The 17,358-nt window shown below is 39.7% G+C and overlaps 1 protein-coding gene across 1 annotated transcript in view; it reads right to left on the bottom strand.

Moving 5' to 3' along the window:
- Positions 1-1,298: 1,298 nt before the first annotated feature.
- LOC306700192 (transmembrane protein 65-like) overlaps positions 1,299-17,358 on the bottom strand; it is a 30,674-nt gene continuing 14,614 nt past the window's right edge. Inside the window, exons 4-8 of the mRNA XM_079165133.1 lie at positions 15,748-15,815; positions 14,326-14,380; positions 10,003-10,045; positions 4,374-4,479; positions 1,299-3,528 (exon numbers count right to left, since the gene is read on the bottom strand). Coding sequence (XP_079021259.1) covers positions 3,370-3,528; positions 4,374-4,479; positions 10,003-10,045; positions 14,326-14,380; positions 15,748-15,815 — 431 coding nt within the window. The 3' untranslated portion in view covers positions 1,299-3,369. The remainder of the gene's footprint in view (positions 3,529-4,373; positions 4,480-10,002; positions 10,046-14,325; positions 14,381-15,747; positions 15,816-17,358) is intronic.

Raw genomic sequence — 17,358 nt, 5'->3', positions numbered from 1 at the left:
CAATGTGACAAAATTACTGCTAAAACATTGCCACTTTCAAGCTATAAAACCAGTCAAACGCCCAGCGGGTAAACTCAAGTGAAAAACAAGACCTTATTTCTTAGTTCCTGCAAAGTTTAAGCTTGAGAGGTGTTGATGCAACCGCAGCTGTTCATTGCTATAAATGCAGCAAAGGTCATTTTGGCCACTACAGATGCAGCTCACACCACACTGGAGGAAAGGTGGAGATCATGAATGACTGTGCAGAATTGCAAGGCAATCTATCTTATAATTGGCCAGGAGCCTCTTGTAAAAGAGATTCACATTCTCAATGGGACTATCTCGGCTGAATAAAAGTTAAATAGATAAAGTATAAAATAGTTATTGAGATATTTAAGTCTGGACTAACGTGGATCAACTGATCATACAAGCATGTATACCAGTCAAAAATGCACATCACGCTGTGTCAACTAAGATGAACAATATTGTATCCAAATACTTCAGCATGTTAGAGCATAAACTGTAGGGCAGTAACATAACGTAGACTGAAACGCCTCCAGCTAACGACTCCTGCTTGTGAAATCTCCAACTAGTGAAGCTTCCAAATCTTCTGAAACCAAAGCTCCAGGCAAACACGGAGAGCAGACATGATTTCAAAAGAACTTCAAGTCTTGTCACTTGCATTTGTATCAACAAAATTAATATAGGCAGCCAGTTTACAATGTACAAAAATATCAGCGGATAAATAAGGTCCTTAACTCAAGACCTACGACATTGGCTACTGTATTTCACACACCAAGGAGGCAACCCATGAAGAATAATGTAATGTGCTTTTTCAGTCTTCTGTGATTTAATATTCCCCCTTTTTTTTTTTCAAACAATAGTTTGATCAGTTCAAGATAATGTATCGACTGCGAGTTTTCATGAACTGTAAATCTTTTTCATTTTCCTCCCAGTAACACAAATAAGTTCAGTGATGCAGTGCAAAGATAATAGCCCCCAAATTACAGTGTTTTGACACTGAGTATATTTTCTTACCATGCCTGAAATTGCACAAAAGACGGACTTAAAGCACTGAGACAGGCAATTTAATGATCCAATAACTGCAAATGTAAATCTATGAATGTTGCCCATCAAGCAGAGTTCTCTCTCAATACTCTGCTCCACTGTCCAAATCTCCAAACTCCTCTGCACGGATACACAGAAACAAACCTGGTTTTAACCGTCCTATTTTCAACTATAGCTTTGTAACTGTTTAGAGAGCCATAAAACACATATTTGTATCACATCAGTCAATACATTTTTAATTTGCATGTCAATCAAGTTACTTGTTCTTTTTTAATCACCTCTCGTGATTTTGATCCAATGCATCATTTTTAGAACATACTACGTTTTTTTATGATTTTTACACAGTAAACATGTACAATAGGGTTTGTTTTATTAACAGCGCATGCAAGGTGGAAATCAAGCAATCAGGTCAAACATCCTAACTACATAAATATGTTCAATTCTTTTCTCCGCTGTTATTACTGTTAGAACAATCTTATACAGGGTAAGTCTTCAGAGCAGGTTTAGCATGTTTAGACATGTAACAGAGCGATCACTTCCTTCCTGTTGAAAACATACTAAGAAAAGGTGTTTTTGTGCTCACAAATATGTTCTATTCTTTACTGTCCTTTGAGATACAGAGAATATACAGTGAGAACACACATTAGTACAAGTCTGTGTATTATAACAAAAATAAATACATTTTCTGCGAGGAAATTCCATTCAGTGACACGTGGCTGCTTCCTTTCTTTTCAACTTCTAAACAGACTCAACGCCATAAACAACAGTCCTCAGGCCTGCTGATGAGATTAGCAACATGTGCCGAGCGAGTGACAAAGAAAACTCTTCAAAAGATAAATTAGGAAATCAGTGAGAGCTGAATTAGGACTTGGAGGGACTAGAATGGATGGATAGACTTGGCCTTCATGTTTCATGGCTGACTGATGCTGCAGATTACTGCGTTCGTGTAAAACAACAACAACTAGAACAATAATCATAGTGATAAAGAGGGGCTTGAATACTAAACAGGAAAAGCAGATAACTGATGATTTCCACTGGAAGAAACTTGCAATTTCCTCTGAATTTCAGCCAGCAGAGGGCAGTAGAGCAAAGACAATACAGCAAACAAATGGGTATAGGATAAAAATGTAGTGGCAGTGTTAAAAAATGTAACAGGTTTTTTTTACAGAATGGAAACAATAGGTAACAAAAGGTAATACTCATCTCAATTACTGTGAAGACACATTTAAACTATCAACAGGGCTGGAGCTGTAAGTAAGGCCCCAGAAGAGAAAGTGGACTAGAGGCCTGCTGCTATCTCATCCTGCACAGGAGAGGTGTGGTGTCGTTCAGCTGCAGGTTGGCGAGGAGATAAATCATACTGTATTGGAGCCAGAACATCGGAGCAAATGGGACAGAGGTCTCAGGTGGTTCAGTGTTGCTATTGCTTATCTACGTGCCACAGCGTCTCCCTGTCTCTTCCTCCCTTTGCCTCTCTGTAATTCTCTCCTTCCCGCTTAACTCTCCAGAAAAAAGTAACAGACTGCTCTTTAAAAAGGTCAGATTTTCTTGAACTGTGCCTACTTGGTTACATTCAGCATACATGGGAGACATTGGGGGCATGTTACCGCTTTGGGTGATCATCACGCAGCATATAATTCTAAACAAAAAAAAAACAGAAGCAGTGAGCAGGAGTTACACATTTAACAGCCTGCATTCTCACCAACATCAGCTGACTGGTTGTCATGGAGTGTGAATGAGACAGGCAGGACTTTTTAAGACTTTGACATCATCAAAAGGCAGACATGCTTGTAAAACTGAAGGGTAATGTACTTAATATGCAAATGTGACCATCTCTCCTTGGCTCACCACCCTCAAAAACTGACTAGGAATTAGTTTAACACTGCTGACTCAAGCTATTGGATTGTTCAGTCGAACAGACTAGAGTCAGACGTTTATATATTCAACAGACTCGAAGCAGAGGAGAGAAAGAGGCCACTGCAGTGTGTTTTAGATAAACGAGTTTCAGCTCGTGGTGGTCAGAACAGACAAAGTGAGGTTACGGTGCCGGAGTAGCAGCAGTCCAATGAATCAACCACTTCTTGTCTCTTCAAGAGACGGTCAGGTCCCTGTGCTTAAGTTCAAAGTCTAAAATCAAATAATATCTCAAATCCTCTTCAGAACACCTTTGATAGTTTGACTGGGCCAACCGACGATGATTAGATTGTAACGGGTTCAATTACATTTCCATACACTCGAGTCCACCAGACAAGCGCAATCAGTCCCAGTTTAAAGTATTCTAATGGACTCCAAATAGAATTGGTCTCAGACGAAATGAAAGTTTCAGTTTTTGCTGCTCTCTGTTGGAGCAGGTGGGGGTTGTGTTTTCTCCTTTGCCTCCTTCTGGCCTCTTTTCTTTTTCTTCTCTTCATCATCGTCCTTGAAGAAAAAAAGGGGAAACATGCCGAGGATACAGCCAATGCCAACGCCAATGGCTTTGCCCTGCACAGAGGTAAATGGAAGTAAGGAAATATTACTGATAAGACATTTTTAAAGTTTGGTCTAAATTGATCAATAAACAGGGAAGATTTATCATCATTTTACTGCACATTTTATTCATGCAGAACCTGGACTGTAGGATTCAGCAAGAAAATACGACAGGCACTGCCCAACATGCGAGCACAATTGCCAAGACCTTTCATTCACTCTCAGCAAAGAGCCTTTCAGTGCTAGACGAATCACACAACCTAATTACAGATAATTACATTTCACACTTTAGCGGTCACAGCTTATTAACAACCATTCAAGGTTTAACGCACAATGAAGGAGCGATCGAAGGGGCACATCACAGAGACTTGTGTTCCTGTTGTCGCTGCACAAACCCCGTGACCTGGTTTGATGTTTAACACCCACAACAAACTGAATCCCTCAAATGCTGATTGGGGACAGCTTCATTAATCTGACTGAGGACTGTTTATGTTGAGTGTTTATTGTTAAGTACTGAGTTAACCGGTGCGCATGTGTGTAACGCTTTTAGTTCTAGAGGAACAGAAGTCGTGTAGCCATTGTTGTTGATGTCGAGCATATGTTTTGAGTAAAGTCTTAAACGTGTACAGTTGTCGCTGGAGTTATTGAATTAACATTTATTAGTCTGATAGGCTCTTGTCTGACACACACACACACACACACACACACACACACACACACACACACACACACACACACACACACACACACACACACACACACACACACACACACACACACACACACACACACACACACACACACACACACACACACACACACACACACACACACACACACTAAAAGGTGATGATACTGACTGAATGAGAGCTGACTCTGGTCTGCCACATGTCAGCCTGTTTTGGGCTTAAGTCAGGAATCGGCATTCCCAGCCGATACGCCAAGGCCTCCACATAACCTGCCAGCCTAAAGAGAGGAAGAGACAGACAGAAGAGAGAAGACTCAAACTTAGTTACAACATGAATGACTTCGTGCCTGTTCAAGCAGCGCAGAGAGTCGTGGTAGACGTAAAAGGTCAGCAATAGAGTCATGTGAATCCGTTGTAGACAGAGAAGACTCAAAATGGGAGTCAGTGTGTTCAGGCATGTGCACAATGCAAAATATAAACACTGTATACATACAGTAGTTGAGTTCTTGGCTCTAAGCATCACATTTTATTCAAATGTGAATGTAAAGAGATTCAAAAGACATGTTATCAACATCCTGTAAACATGACAGCAATGACTTATGGGAATAGATTGCATCACTAAAACAATGTGGTACACACACTGGCAGGCATATTAAAATTGTGTTTAGGGTGTAATTCGTCCATAAATTAAATTGACAATTTGTTTTGTGTCCTTTAGATGTTCTTCTACATCACTTGTCATGATCCATTAAACCACACGGCAAAATAAACGACCAAAGTAATCGATATTAACAAGGAAAAAAAACAAGTAAATCAGCAGATGAATGTTCCAGTCGGCGCCTTGTGGATGCCATCTATCATAAAACTAGCAATATCATCTCTCACACTCACACACACTCATTAAAGTTGTCAGTTTTGTCTGATGTGGATCCCTGACACTGTGTTTAGATGTACAGATGGTGAGTTTAGTGTGTCTGAAAAATAGTCACAGAGCCACAATTTAGTTTATGTCCCTTATACAGTTCTCTCACAAACAACAATGAGCGTTTGGGATCTCTGAGGGTCTGGGGCCCGGTTCACTTGTCCACCTAACACAGCAACAGTGTTACGAACGTAATAATAACTGAAACTAAACGTGTATGAACTGCTCTACCTTACCGTCATGTCTCCAGTGTGAGCAAAATAAATAAATAGAGAGCATGTCAAGCAGTTCCAGGGTGAGAAAAGAAATTCAGGTGAATATTTTGACCCAGGTCTGGTTCAGTCACTGGCACTAATGGATCCTCAGTTCACTGCACACACACAAATAAGCTGCACCTGGAGCTGCCGAGTCAAGGGAAGCAAGTAGCATATTTGAGAGAGCGATAAGGAGACGAGGAGAGGAGGCCAGAGTGTGTTGAGGTGTATGTGTGTGTCTGATGGCAATAGCCTTTCATCACAGTAAAACAGAAATGGTAAAAGTTATTTAGGATCATTTTTTTTTTATCATTACCGGTAAATCCCAACAAATCATGCGGCCAATAATTACACAGCAGACAATCATTATATATAGACAATCATATCATATAATTATTGTATATTGTTCTTCTCATTATCAATCCAAACACTGACTCTCATATTCATAAAAATAAATGTAACTTATCATACCTTGATGGAATAATAATACAGACACCTGCCTTTGAGTCAAATCCAGTCCACATATTTCACATATTTGCAACAGAAGGCGGCAAAAGAATTACGGGCAGCATCAGAAAATAAAATACCTGCAGTTTTCAAAACAATAAATTATTACATTTACTTTTATCTCAGGCTTTGGATCATTTCTGAGCCCCAGACTCACTGCGTGAGAAGCAGACAGAAGGCTGAAGCTCAGCCTGGCTGCACCAGAAGCAAAAACAAAACCTTCCTGGAACAACAAGAGAATCTATTAACATCATCAGGTGGGCAATAACTGACTGTGTTGGATTTAAATAGGTGCTGCTCTCATATTCATGGAGTTATCTCTGAAACAGTTTGATGCAGAGAGCAGTGGTGCCATTGGTAGGCATGCGAATTAAAATGAGTGAGAAAGATCTATCAGGAACGAAAATGTTACAATAATAAATGAGCGACAATTGATGGTAAATCTGGTGTGTCTCCAAATAGGTGGTTAGAGTGTTACTGGAGTGTCATTACAGGAATCCTCCTTCGTCAGGATGAACTAGGATGATGTCACGATTTAAAGAAGCATCGGCCCTACTGACGTATCCTTGAGAATTACTGGGTCCCTTCTTGTGTGTAACAGATACTGGGCTTTAAACCTCCTCAGAGGAAGGCAAGCAAACCAGGCTTTCCCTAAGGGAATCATCCATTCATAATTGCCTTTATCTGCTTTGTATAATACAAGGTCATGGAGTATGCTCCAACTCAACATGCAATAGTTGTAAGAAAGAAATACAGATATGACATCACAGGGTTAAGTCAAGTAAGACCATTCAAATTTGGGAACCCATTTTGTATTCCCTAGAGTCCACTAATATGTTTCTTGTAAGTTTTTTCTAACTTGGCTAAATGTATTGATGCTTTACCGTCTGCTGCACTAAGGCATTATGTCCATAAGGAACACAAACAGCAGCTGAGACTAAGCTGTGCAGGAGGAGCATCTGCAGGCTGAACGGTCAGAATGACTCACGAGCTAAATTATGGACTTCAACGAGGTTGAGCTGGAACTTCTGTCAAAACACACGCACACACACACACGGAGGAAAAGGAAAATCTTACAAATCCACCCAGGCATGAACCGCTACACACAAACGCATATGTGGATATAGTAGCACAGATTGCTCACCACAGGCACCAACTCACACACAAGACATTTTATAGAAGAGCAGAGGTCCATCAGTCACTGTCTCTTGGTCGAGGAAGACAGACGTTGAGTGGGTGGTTTACAAACAATCACTGCAATGTAGTCACCGTATTATTGACCCAAGAGACTCCAGAGGAACACGCTGTATTGACAGCTACATTTATCTGTGCTGTTTGACGACCTGACTGAGAAAAATCACTCTAGCGGATAAACTGGTTCCTTTGACCTTCACCGGGAGTCCCTGAGGATCAGCTGGCTAATTTGCACATCCTCTCACATCCTCTCCCCTACTAGTCATCCCTGTGCTCACCGTTTCCTGTCTCTCAAGAATTTCTTCTTTTTCTTGCGAACAAATGTGAATTAAAAGGAAGCTGAGGTTCACACTAAGCATGTTAGCAGCATTTTCATTCATCTCTAGAGATTTTAATTTAGCTTGTTTCGACGGGCGAGAACACTTTTAATTAAACATCATTACAGCTGGACTGCCTGAAAAGAGGGATGTTGATCCTCTTCCAAATTAATTGAAGTGTGTTTTGTTAGAAGTGAGAGTGTAAACCAAGCCAACTGCAGGAAACAAAAAAATGCAAATTAATGGGTACATGGACAGACTGATAATTCTGTTTTTTGTTTGTTTTTTTACATTTGCTGTTAGCGAAGACACTGAACGGTTGAGAACAGTGAAGAGTACATGCTAGAGCTGCAACGACTAGTCCATTAAAGGATATGTCAATCAACAGAAAACATTCAAACAAATCAGCTACACATTTATAATTTGTTTTTCAAGCAAAAAGGCCAAGAATTAACTGGTTTCAACGTATACAAATGTTAAATTAGCTGGTCTTCCTCTTGAATATCTTTGGGTTTTGGACTGTTAATCAGGCAATGTTAATTAGTTGCAGCAATAGCTCATTGCACGAGCCGCATGCTCAGCAAAACTGTAACTGTGTCTAAGCCGGGGGAGTAGCAGTCAGGTCCAAAAAGCTGTTCAATGTTGAAATGGTTCACTTTGCAAATTGCCAGAGTGGATCTAAACAAACCAAATGAAAATGCAACCAGTTTACAGTAAAGAGGCATTTTGGGTCTCCTCATCGGTCAGCTTCTGACAAAAGTACCAACAATCTACTGCGCTACTAAAGTGCCACCGACTCCCACAGTAATCTAAATCACAGGGTTTATTGTGCGTTTACTTTTGAAATAAACATAAACGGTGATGCAAATGTTGCAGGGATGGTAGGACTCCTTCAGGAGCTCCACTGGCACTCAGTAGCAGACAAACAGCCGCCACACTCACTGGTTTACATCCATCAAAATAGAAAAGAAGTCTCTCTTGTCTGGTCTAATCGAGTCTCACCTTGACAAACTGGCCACAAAGGGCTCTACTTCCCCATTATGATCGAGTGGCTCACACGGAGACACAGCTGGTGGTGTGTGTCCACTGAGAGCGTTTGCAGAGGCCAGAACAACTCGGCTAATCTATCACACTGCAACGGTGCAAAGGCAACAGCACAGCCTGTCTAGTTGTCTTTCTATTTATTACCTTGTCTGTTTTACTGGCATTTCTGTATTTTAACGAGAAGACGGTTATTTTCCGTTATATCCCTGATAATCACTGAAATACAACCAGTAGGTTTGCTGGTGACAGGATGCCTCTTCTATTGCTGTTGGCAGGTTAGGAAGCTGAGTCATGAATCAGCCGATTGAACCCAGTAATGCATTGCAATCGTTTGAGTTGATCCAAAACGGACTGCTTCCACTTGTGATGGTTCATTTTGCTTTTATTGAACAAATCTGATCAAATGCTGCAGACAACTGTGACAGAAATTATTCTGATTCAGTTGTACTTCATTATTTCAGTGGAAAGGAGAAACTATTTTTTAGATTGTTTTGTTTTGTTTCTGTCAGTGGAAATGTAATAAAATGTGAGGCAGAAAACAGATATCAAAACAATTTACTTTAATCCTGGTTGGTATTAATGAGGCACTTTTACAGAGTTAAGAGAGTATAAGACTGATGATTAGAACCCGACTTATATTAATGCAATAAACTATACTCAATGCGTTTCCTTCTACAGCGCACAAACCCAGAATCTATGTCAATACATTACAGGTTGACAAAATGTGCCTGATCTTAAATAAATAATGTTGCATTAAATCTTCCCCACTTCTTGTACAACAACATCCAATGTATTCCCAGTATGATTAAATAATGAGGATCATAGAGCATATACAATGTTATTTAAGGAATATATACATTTTTTTATAGATTCAAATTACTTTGTAAAACAATTTATTTTGATTGTTTTCATGTGCATCAAACTGAAGTAACTGTTCTCAACATGGGTTGATAACTAGATTAACACCAATATTTAGTTCTACAGTACAGTCTACTGTAGCTGTAAACTTACACAATTCACAGTTAAGTCGGGCTGCATACTCTGCATACTGCTTTTCTGATTCATAGTAATAACCCCATTCTTTTGCTTTGAATAGTCTTCTTTCCTCACAGAGTCCTCAGAGGGACTCAAACCTCTGTTGACTGCGATTATTTTTCTCCCTTGCTGCTCGTGCTCATCTTCCTCTGGGCTTATTCAGTAATTGCCGTTTAATGTTAATTTAATGAGTTAGCCTTCACCAAAGGGAGTGAGATGATACATCTTTACCTTCATTCTCTCTGTATATCACAATTTGTGTATGAAAGGGTTGGATAAAAAAAAAACAGTGTTGGTGTAATAATCTGTGTAATGGATATACACTATGATAGCACCATAGCTTATCTTGACATTTCAGCATTTGAGTGAATGAGGGTGATGACTCTAAATCCTCCGACAACTTGCCATGATTTGCAGAAACTTTTAAGGGTAAAAGCTGCCTGTCTGTATGCTTGCGTGTGTGCGTGTGTGTGTATGTGTGTTTTTTGGAAGACAATATGTGTGTGTGTGTGTGTGTGCAATTCTTACCCTAGTCCTGCCAGATCAGACACCAGGTTGCCGAGGGCAGCAGCTGTAGAAAAAGCGAGAAAAGAAAGAGACACATTTAGAAAGTGAGTTAGGAAAGTTTGTATCTACGACGCCAAAAGAGGCACAACCCTGGAGTCATCTGGTAAATTCATTCCCTTTATTATCAATATAAATAAGGCGTGAGGTTTTTGAATAAGAATGGTGTAGTAACATTACATGTGCATCAGAAATACTAATAGAGTAGGTATAATATTTAGCCCCATAATTACCAATAAAGCCTCTTATCTAAATATAAAAACACTGAGAAAATACGGGTCAGTAACCACACTGCTTATTTTTACCATGTTGGGTTTTTAACACAGGATATGATGGACAGCCACAGTGCATTCCAAGCTCATTGAGGAGGCAGATGCATCGCTGAAGCCCACGTCGCTGAGCATAATAACTCCCCATGAATAATCAGAGCAGTGTCGGAGGAGAGGAGGATGAGGGAATGCTGAAATGACTATTGAGCAAATATGTGTCAAAATCCATGAGTGGGGAGATGTTGCATTAAAGAATCTGCTTGTTCTGTTGCATGTACGTTACTGTAGTCGTGGCTCCAAAAAGAAAATAAAGTCTGTGCTGGGCTCAGGTGCTCTCTGTTGTCCATGAACCTGAGTTCAGAGTATTGCAATAGCTGTCGCAGCCACACGGACATCCTCAGGGGAATGGAAACGAAGCAGCAGTGCCATTCCTGCTCAGGAACAATCTCCATCCAACTCTGGCAGGAGGTCTTGGCTGCTTCAATCCAATGCAGTGACTCTCTTCCTACACACAACCTGTAGTTGTACATCTGAATAAATTACCCACAGACCCTGCGTCCACATCAATATGCACAGAGGAGTTCAGATAAGACTTTAAAGAGCCACAGTTTGATTAGTGAAGCCATAGAGTGTAGTTTGCTGTGTGTCTCAGAAGGCTGAGGACCCGGGCCTTGTTGAAGAAGGACTCGCCTGCCTGCTGGAACAAAGCATCAGCTACTAATAAGCTGTAGGTTTGTCTGCATTTGGCTCCAATCAAGCATGTTAGCTTGTTGCTCTTTGGATGACTTCATCACTACTTCAGAGTTCAAGGAGAAGGGCAAGGAAAGAGGGGGGGGAAATGTGCAAGTTAGCGATATATATGTGCTTTAGGAAGGTAATCTTTTTTTTTTGTGCCAGATTGTATTTGTCAAGCTGTGTGTTTAGTTATTTTCATGTCTGTCAAATGTTGCATCACTGTAACGGTATTTTTGCCAAACTATATAATGAAGTGTCTAGCTGCAGCACACACTGTGTATTCTCTCTATAATATGATGGCTGATACTTTAGAGTAATGACGTCTTCTAGTACATGGAGGTACTGTATGTCCTCAATGTGACACACACACTTGTATAAACTTTGTCTCCTCGCTGTTGCATTTGTGGTTGCTAGACAATCTGTTCTGAGTCACGGCATCCTGGCAGTGAAAGGATAAAGATTATTAAAACAGAGAAGATGAAGTAATTCAATAATTTGCTGTCATTATAGATCATACCTTGTGCAAGCCCCTGAAGAGGCAGGTGTAATGGAGAGCCCATCGGGCTTGAATATGTGTTGAAGCCACTCAAATGTATTAAAAAGCCGAGGTCGGCTGTCTGCCATTAGCTTGCTGTTCTCCCTGCTTCTCACTGTCTGCATTAGATAAAGTCCATCTCCACAGGGTGCTGAGAGGTGCAATCCAAAGATGTTGCCAACGATGAAACAGACACGTACTTACAACATTCAAAGCCTTGTACTTCGCCCATCACTCTCACCAATTAGAGAAAAGAAAGAGGGACTCGCAAGGGAGAGTAAACTGGGTTTGGGCATAAGTGAGAGAATACAAAATACTTTATATTTCCTTCCCTGTTCTTCTGTTTCTTTGATCACGTGCATACTTTTTGATGGATATCTCCATCTTTCACAGACACTTTCTAAAACTTTCTGGACCTGCAGCAAAATCAGAGGTACTGTCAGCATGCGTATTATCCACCGACATCTATTTGTGGAGAAATGGTCTGTGAAACAATGTGAAACCACAAATGGGAGACTGTGGTGATGTCCTGTTGTTGTCTCTTGCTTTTACCTGCTGGGCTCATACCTGGAGGCATTTATACAGTCTGTTAATGCAGGATGTTATTAAAAGCTGTATTAAAATCATAATGATGCAATATAAACATGTTAACCTAAAAATGTTCCAACTAGTTGCAATTTGTAATGAAGTGTTTTTTTTACATTATTATCTCTGTTTTAAGTCTGTAACTATAAACCAATTCAGCGGTAAAGCACTATCGAGTGGGGCAGCTGAGCCTCGTATAGAACATGTGTGATTGGTGGACTTGACTGCAGACTTGACGCTAGCATTACATCACTCTGGAATGGGCTAGATAACTGCAGTATCTTGATTTGCAGACTCCCACATGTCCCAAATGTAGCAAGAACGAGAAAACACTACCACTGCTGTGAAAACGGAGTCTGAGTGATAGAAACTATGAGGCTGTGCTTGAGGAAGTACAGACTCTCTTTCTGTTTTCAGTATTTATGTAGCTGTGCTCAAGCTGGTATAGTTTCCTGCATTTTTTTTTCACATAATTGATTTACTGGGGATTTTTGCAGCTAGAGCTCACTGTCAGATGTCTTAATGCCACTCAGAGATAACAGGCTCTAGCTGCCAAACTATCTGAAAAATGAACTTTACATTTTCTGGCTGAGTTTTCAACCTGATAACGCCTTTGTCGATAAATCCCACCAGTCCTGGAATTGCTCGTTTGGCTTAATCATGATCCCAATCATCCATTCATTGTAGACGTTTCAAAAGAAAATGAACAAATACAACATTTTAAACTGAATTTCTAATCTACAAGAGCAAGATCAAGTCAAAAACGTGTTTGATACAATAAGCACCTCAAGTAAAGATTCAAATAGCTCCTCTCTACGTTGGATGCATCGCTCCTTGCTTTAGTCTGCACTGGTCAAGTTTTCTACATCTCTCCAGTATAAAACAGGCTTCAGGCTTCTCCTGCTCTGCTCTGCGACAGCATCAGCTTTGACTTCTATAAGTCTTTCAGACAGATCAGTTTACTGAGATCTTTAAAAGCTTGAGCCAAACGCAACCAAAGCTCACTGTTGCCACAAAAGAAGCAGAAAGGGGACGGCAGAGTAGATGTGGGAATGCCAGCTGACCTTAAACTCAATATTTTTTTTGTACCCCACAGACAAAAACAAAGGAATAGGACGGAATAAATTGGGATTTGGCTAGGTTCATTAGCATAACTCCAAAGCAGACTGAGTGGTTATGCTTTGCCAGCAGTTATTCATAATGGTTGTTTTTTTCATCACCATTACGTATGTAAAATGGTGACAGTCCTTCTGCTTCAGTAGTGTCTCCTCTTCTCAAAGCTCCGGTCTGCATTCACATGCAGTGATATGTGACATAACCTCAGAGTCTCTCCCAGACGCGCTGAATGGAAACAAGTGATAACATTAAAATGTGCCTCTTTGAGCTTAATGGATATTACACCCATTCAATCTGCCCGTGAACAGTATTATCATATATCTCTCTGTGTCCTTTCTCTGTTATCTCACTTTGCTTTTTTTGGATTAGTGTCACAGCAGTGTTCAAATTGTGACTTCATCATTAAAGCTTCATTATCAGACTCACTATTCTGTCAACACTGAAATTGAAAATGCCTCCTTCTATCATTGTTTTAAAGAGTTGGAGTCCGCTGTGATTTGGAACACCGTCACTCTAACGAGGAAGCAGACGGGGAGTGTGACTTGCAGTCTGGATGGCAAAATGTATTTGCGAACCTAAACCAAGTCTACGGTGATAGTGTGTTTGTGTCAAATCTAGATTTGGATCTGGACTGATTATGTCTGCAAATATACTAGAAAGCAAACCAGATGGATTATTAAAAGGCGCGTTTAGAGAACTGATCAAAGTTGGCTTTGCAGCAAGCTACATGGATGTTTCTCTTGTTTTCAGTGAAGGTTTAACTTTGTATGATGAAAACCATTCAGGACTATAAATGACATCAAACGAGATAAAAATCACGGATGTTTTCAAAAGCTAAGATAAGAACAGAATAGTGAAAATACACTGCTTCATTGCCCCTCCAGAACAAAACACATCCAATAGAAATTTGGAAAAAAAACATCTTTCTGCCTCAGACTCGTGCTTTTGAAAGCCTTCTGGACTGTCTGAGGATAGCACTTTACCGATTCAAAAATATAAATATCTGTTATGAGAAAAAGTTACATTAGGATCATGAGATTCTCTTACCAGCCATAGTTGAAATGCCGAGGATCACGCCGATGGATAACTCAATATGTGTGCCCTGCGAGAAACACACACACACACACGCACACGCACACGCACACGCGCACACACACACACACACACACACACACACACACACACACACACACACACACACACACACACACACACACACACACACTATGGTTAATTTGTAAGACAGGAAAGCTTTCAATTTGTTTCCGTCATTCTATAATATAAACCATCAGTGCAAGCTAATGTATGACATGAAATGCATTTGTTCACATGTTCTTTCTCAATTATATTCAGAGAGGAATTGAGACTAACTTCATTATCATAAGAGGCGAATTTATGGTCCATGAGGCCAGTATGCTTTTTTTTATTATATCTCTAATATTGACAACTTCCTTGGTTTAATGTCTAATAACATTGGCTATAGGTCTCTCTTCTCTTTAACGTCAAAGGTATTTTCCAAAATAGTTGCTTTAGCCTTTAGCTAAAAATAAGTACTTTTATTGGAAGCTTTCATCGGCCATTTTCTGGAAGTCTTTGGGTTTATGCTTTCCTGGCTTTAGTGCAGAACTCTTATGGAAATCAGCCAGAGATCTTCAGGCCGGGTGCATCAGTTTATCTCGCAGTGTGTCAGACCTTTACACTCACTTCCATTAAAAAAAAAACATTTTATCAAATGCACATTTCCCAGGCAAATCAAAACAAGCCCAAAGATGTGATTACTTATTGTTTTAAATGTTCATACTTTTGCAGTCTACTTTATGAAGAGAAAAGGCAAACAACTCACTATAGTGTTTATAATATACACATATTCTTACTTTACTTTTGATGAAAAGTTATGCCATTACATTATACTCAATTTATTGTTTCAGTTTATTCTCTTTTATTTATTTTATTATATTTTTTCACTGTCAATTTGTCGTTCCATCTCTTTGTAGAGGCCTCCAAGAATTCACTGTATCTGTGTTAAAAAGAAACTGCAGTGAAGGCACTCTTATTGTTGGAAAAACATAGCGCTCTCCATTCTCCGTTCCACTGGCTTTAGATTTAATTATTTGATCAACTTCACAAAGACTTAATAACGAGTGGGTATAGCTTGTGGCAGGCCAATTATAAAAAAAATGTATCAGATGTTAAAAGACAAACGAGAAAAGTAAGGACTCTGAGAAACAGAGACGAGGAACAGACCGCCAAACAATGACTGAGAGAAAACAGGAAATATAAATACAGCAGCAGCAAACAAAAAAAAAAATTATTTTTCTTCCTCTCGCCGATGTTTCCATCCAAAGAAAGCTTCCTGCAGTAACTTATTCTTTGCGAACAGGTTCCCCCTGTAGAAATCAAACTCCCAACACTGAGTACATCTTTACACCCACTGAGCTGCAGTGGAACACATGACGCTGACAGACTTACAGCGACAATCATGATGCAGTTGTCCAGGAATCCAAATCCAACGAACGGGATTGCATTGTGCAGCAGAACTGAAAAAAATAACAAAGAAAACAGTAAGTATGCAGATTGTGTTTAACGAATAACATAATCAGCCTTGCAGACAGAATTAACACAAAGAAGATACAACATTAAATCACTATTTAATCCATAAATAGCAGATTTAATCCATATTCAAGATACGTGTGACAGAAAATGAATGATGTTATTTAAAAGTGGGTTAGTCATCATATCTGATTACTGTTGCATGGTCATGGTCATAGGTAGCATTGGCCACCACACAGACCAGCAACAAAACAATAAAGCATTTTTTCTAAACTGGAATGGTTTTCATCTTTGAAATAAAAAATAAAAAAACTTGACATTTTGTGCAAATAGTCATAAATATCAAGCAGCTCCACTTCCAGACCAAAAAGGCTATCAGAATGTACATATTTCTAGGGTAATGTAGATTCAGTGTGTGTGTTTCGTGTGTGTAGATGAGATATAACGTCTAATATACAGCTGGTGCAGTGAAAGGAAGGTTGAGTCTATTCTAGTGCCTAGTCTGAGTTCATGTCTAGTTCAAGTCAGTGATCTGCAGAAAAGTGTTGGCGTAGAGCATAACCGCTGCTGAATACCAGTCACTTCTTTTCTCAAGCTCTTGTTCTGCTGCAGCCCTCCTTCATTGCCCATGAAGCATTTTCAATCTTGCTGCTTGAGCTCACGAATCCCCTGTAATATATGCATATCTTAAACACAGACTCGACCATAATACACCAGGGGCAACTTTGATTGAATTTTGAAGAGCACGGCATCTCTTGGTGGAGAGACCTGATGCTTCTCTGCAGAAAAGACAAAAGTAGACCCTGAGAGTGAAGTCTTCTCTGTGCAGAGAAATTAGACCTTTTGCCTCTCTCGTATCCTTTAGTATAAAGCATAATTGACTATACAATTTAGTGACAACAGGTCACGTGACTGCGTTTTAAACATCCAGCACAGATTTGGTAGCGGACCATGAACTGAACTTCAAACTAACCACACAGCTTTTATGAGGACAGCTATCACCAAGGTCTCAAAATTCTAATTTTCCAATGAGAACCTCTCATCTCCCCCGGACTCCTCTGGAAATGAAAAGTGGATTTTTGTTGTACTTATATTGTTTGTAAAGCTGTTCAGGGAAGATTTTTCAGTGTTAGTGCAGCAATTGTTAACACGTAAGATAACCTATAATAGATCTTGTTAGTTTTATGGGATGTCTTTTTTTTGGTGCTCTCCTGTTTAACAATCCGATCACATCCAACCTGCTGTACCTAATCTTATTTAATGGCAAAGGAAAATTCAGAGCTCTAGAGATTAAAGTCTAAAAACTGCTGAGGCACTGCTCCAACTTCAGAATAATGTTACACCAATATACGTTTTCAAAAAGCTATGTGAATTAAAAACAACATCATCTTTTTTTTTGGATGCGGTGAGACCAGAGTTGAGACAATTTCATCGCCAAACTTCAGCTCCAAATAGCATTCACACTCAGTTTAGTCTGCAAAAAGGAAAAAGCTTTTCAACAGATTACAGTTATACAGTTTATTTCATGAT

Source organism: Pholis gunnellus (assembly GCF_910591455.1).
Source record: "Pholis gunnellus genome assembly, chromosome: 8".
In the NCBI taxonomy this organism is placed as follows: Eukaryota; Metazoa; Chordata; class Actinopteri; order Perciformes; family Pholidae; genus Pholis; species Pholis gunnellus.
The sequence above is the reverse complement of the archived record's forward strand: the minus strand, read 5'-3'. Positions and strand labels throughout refer to the sequence as shown.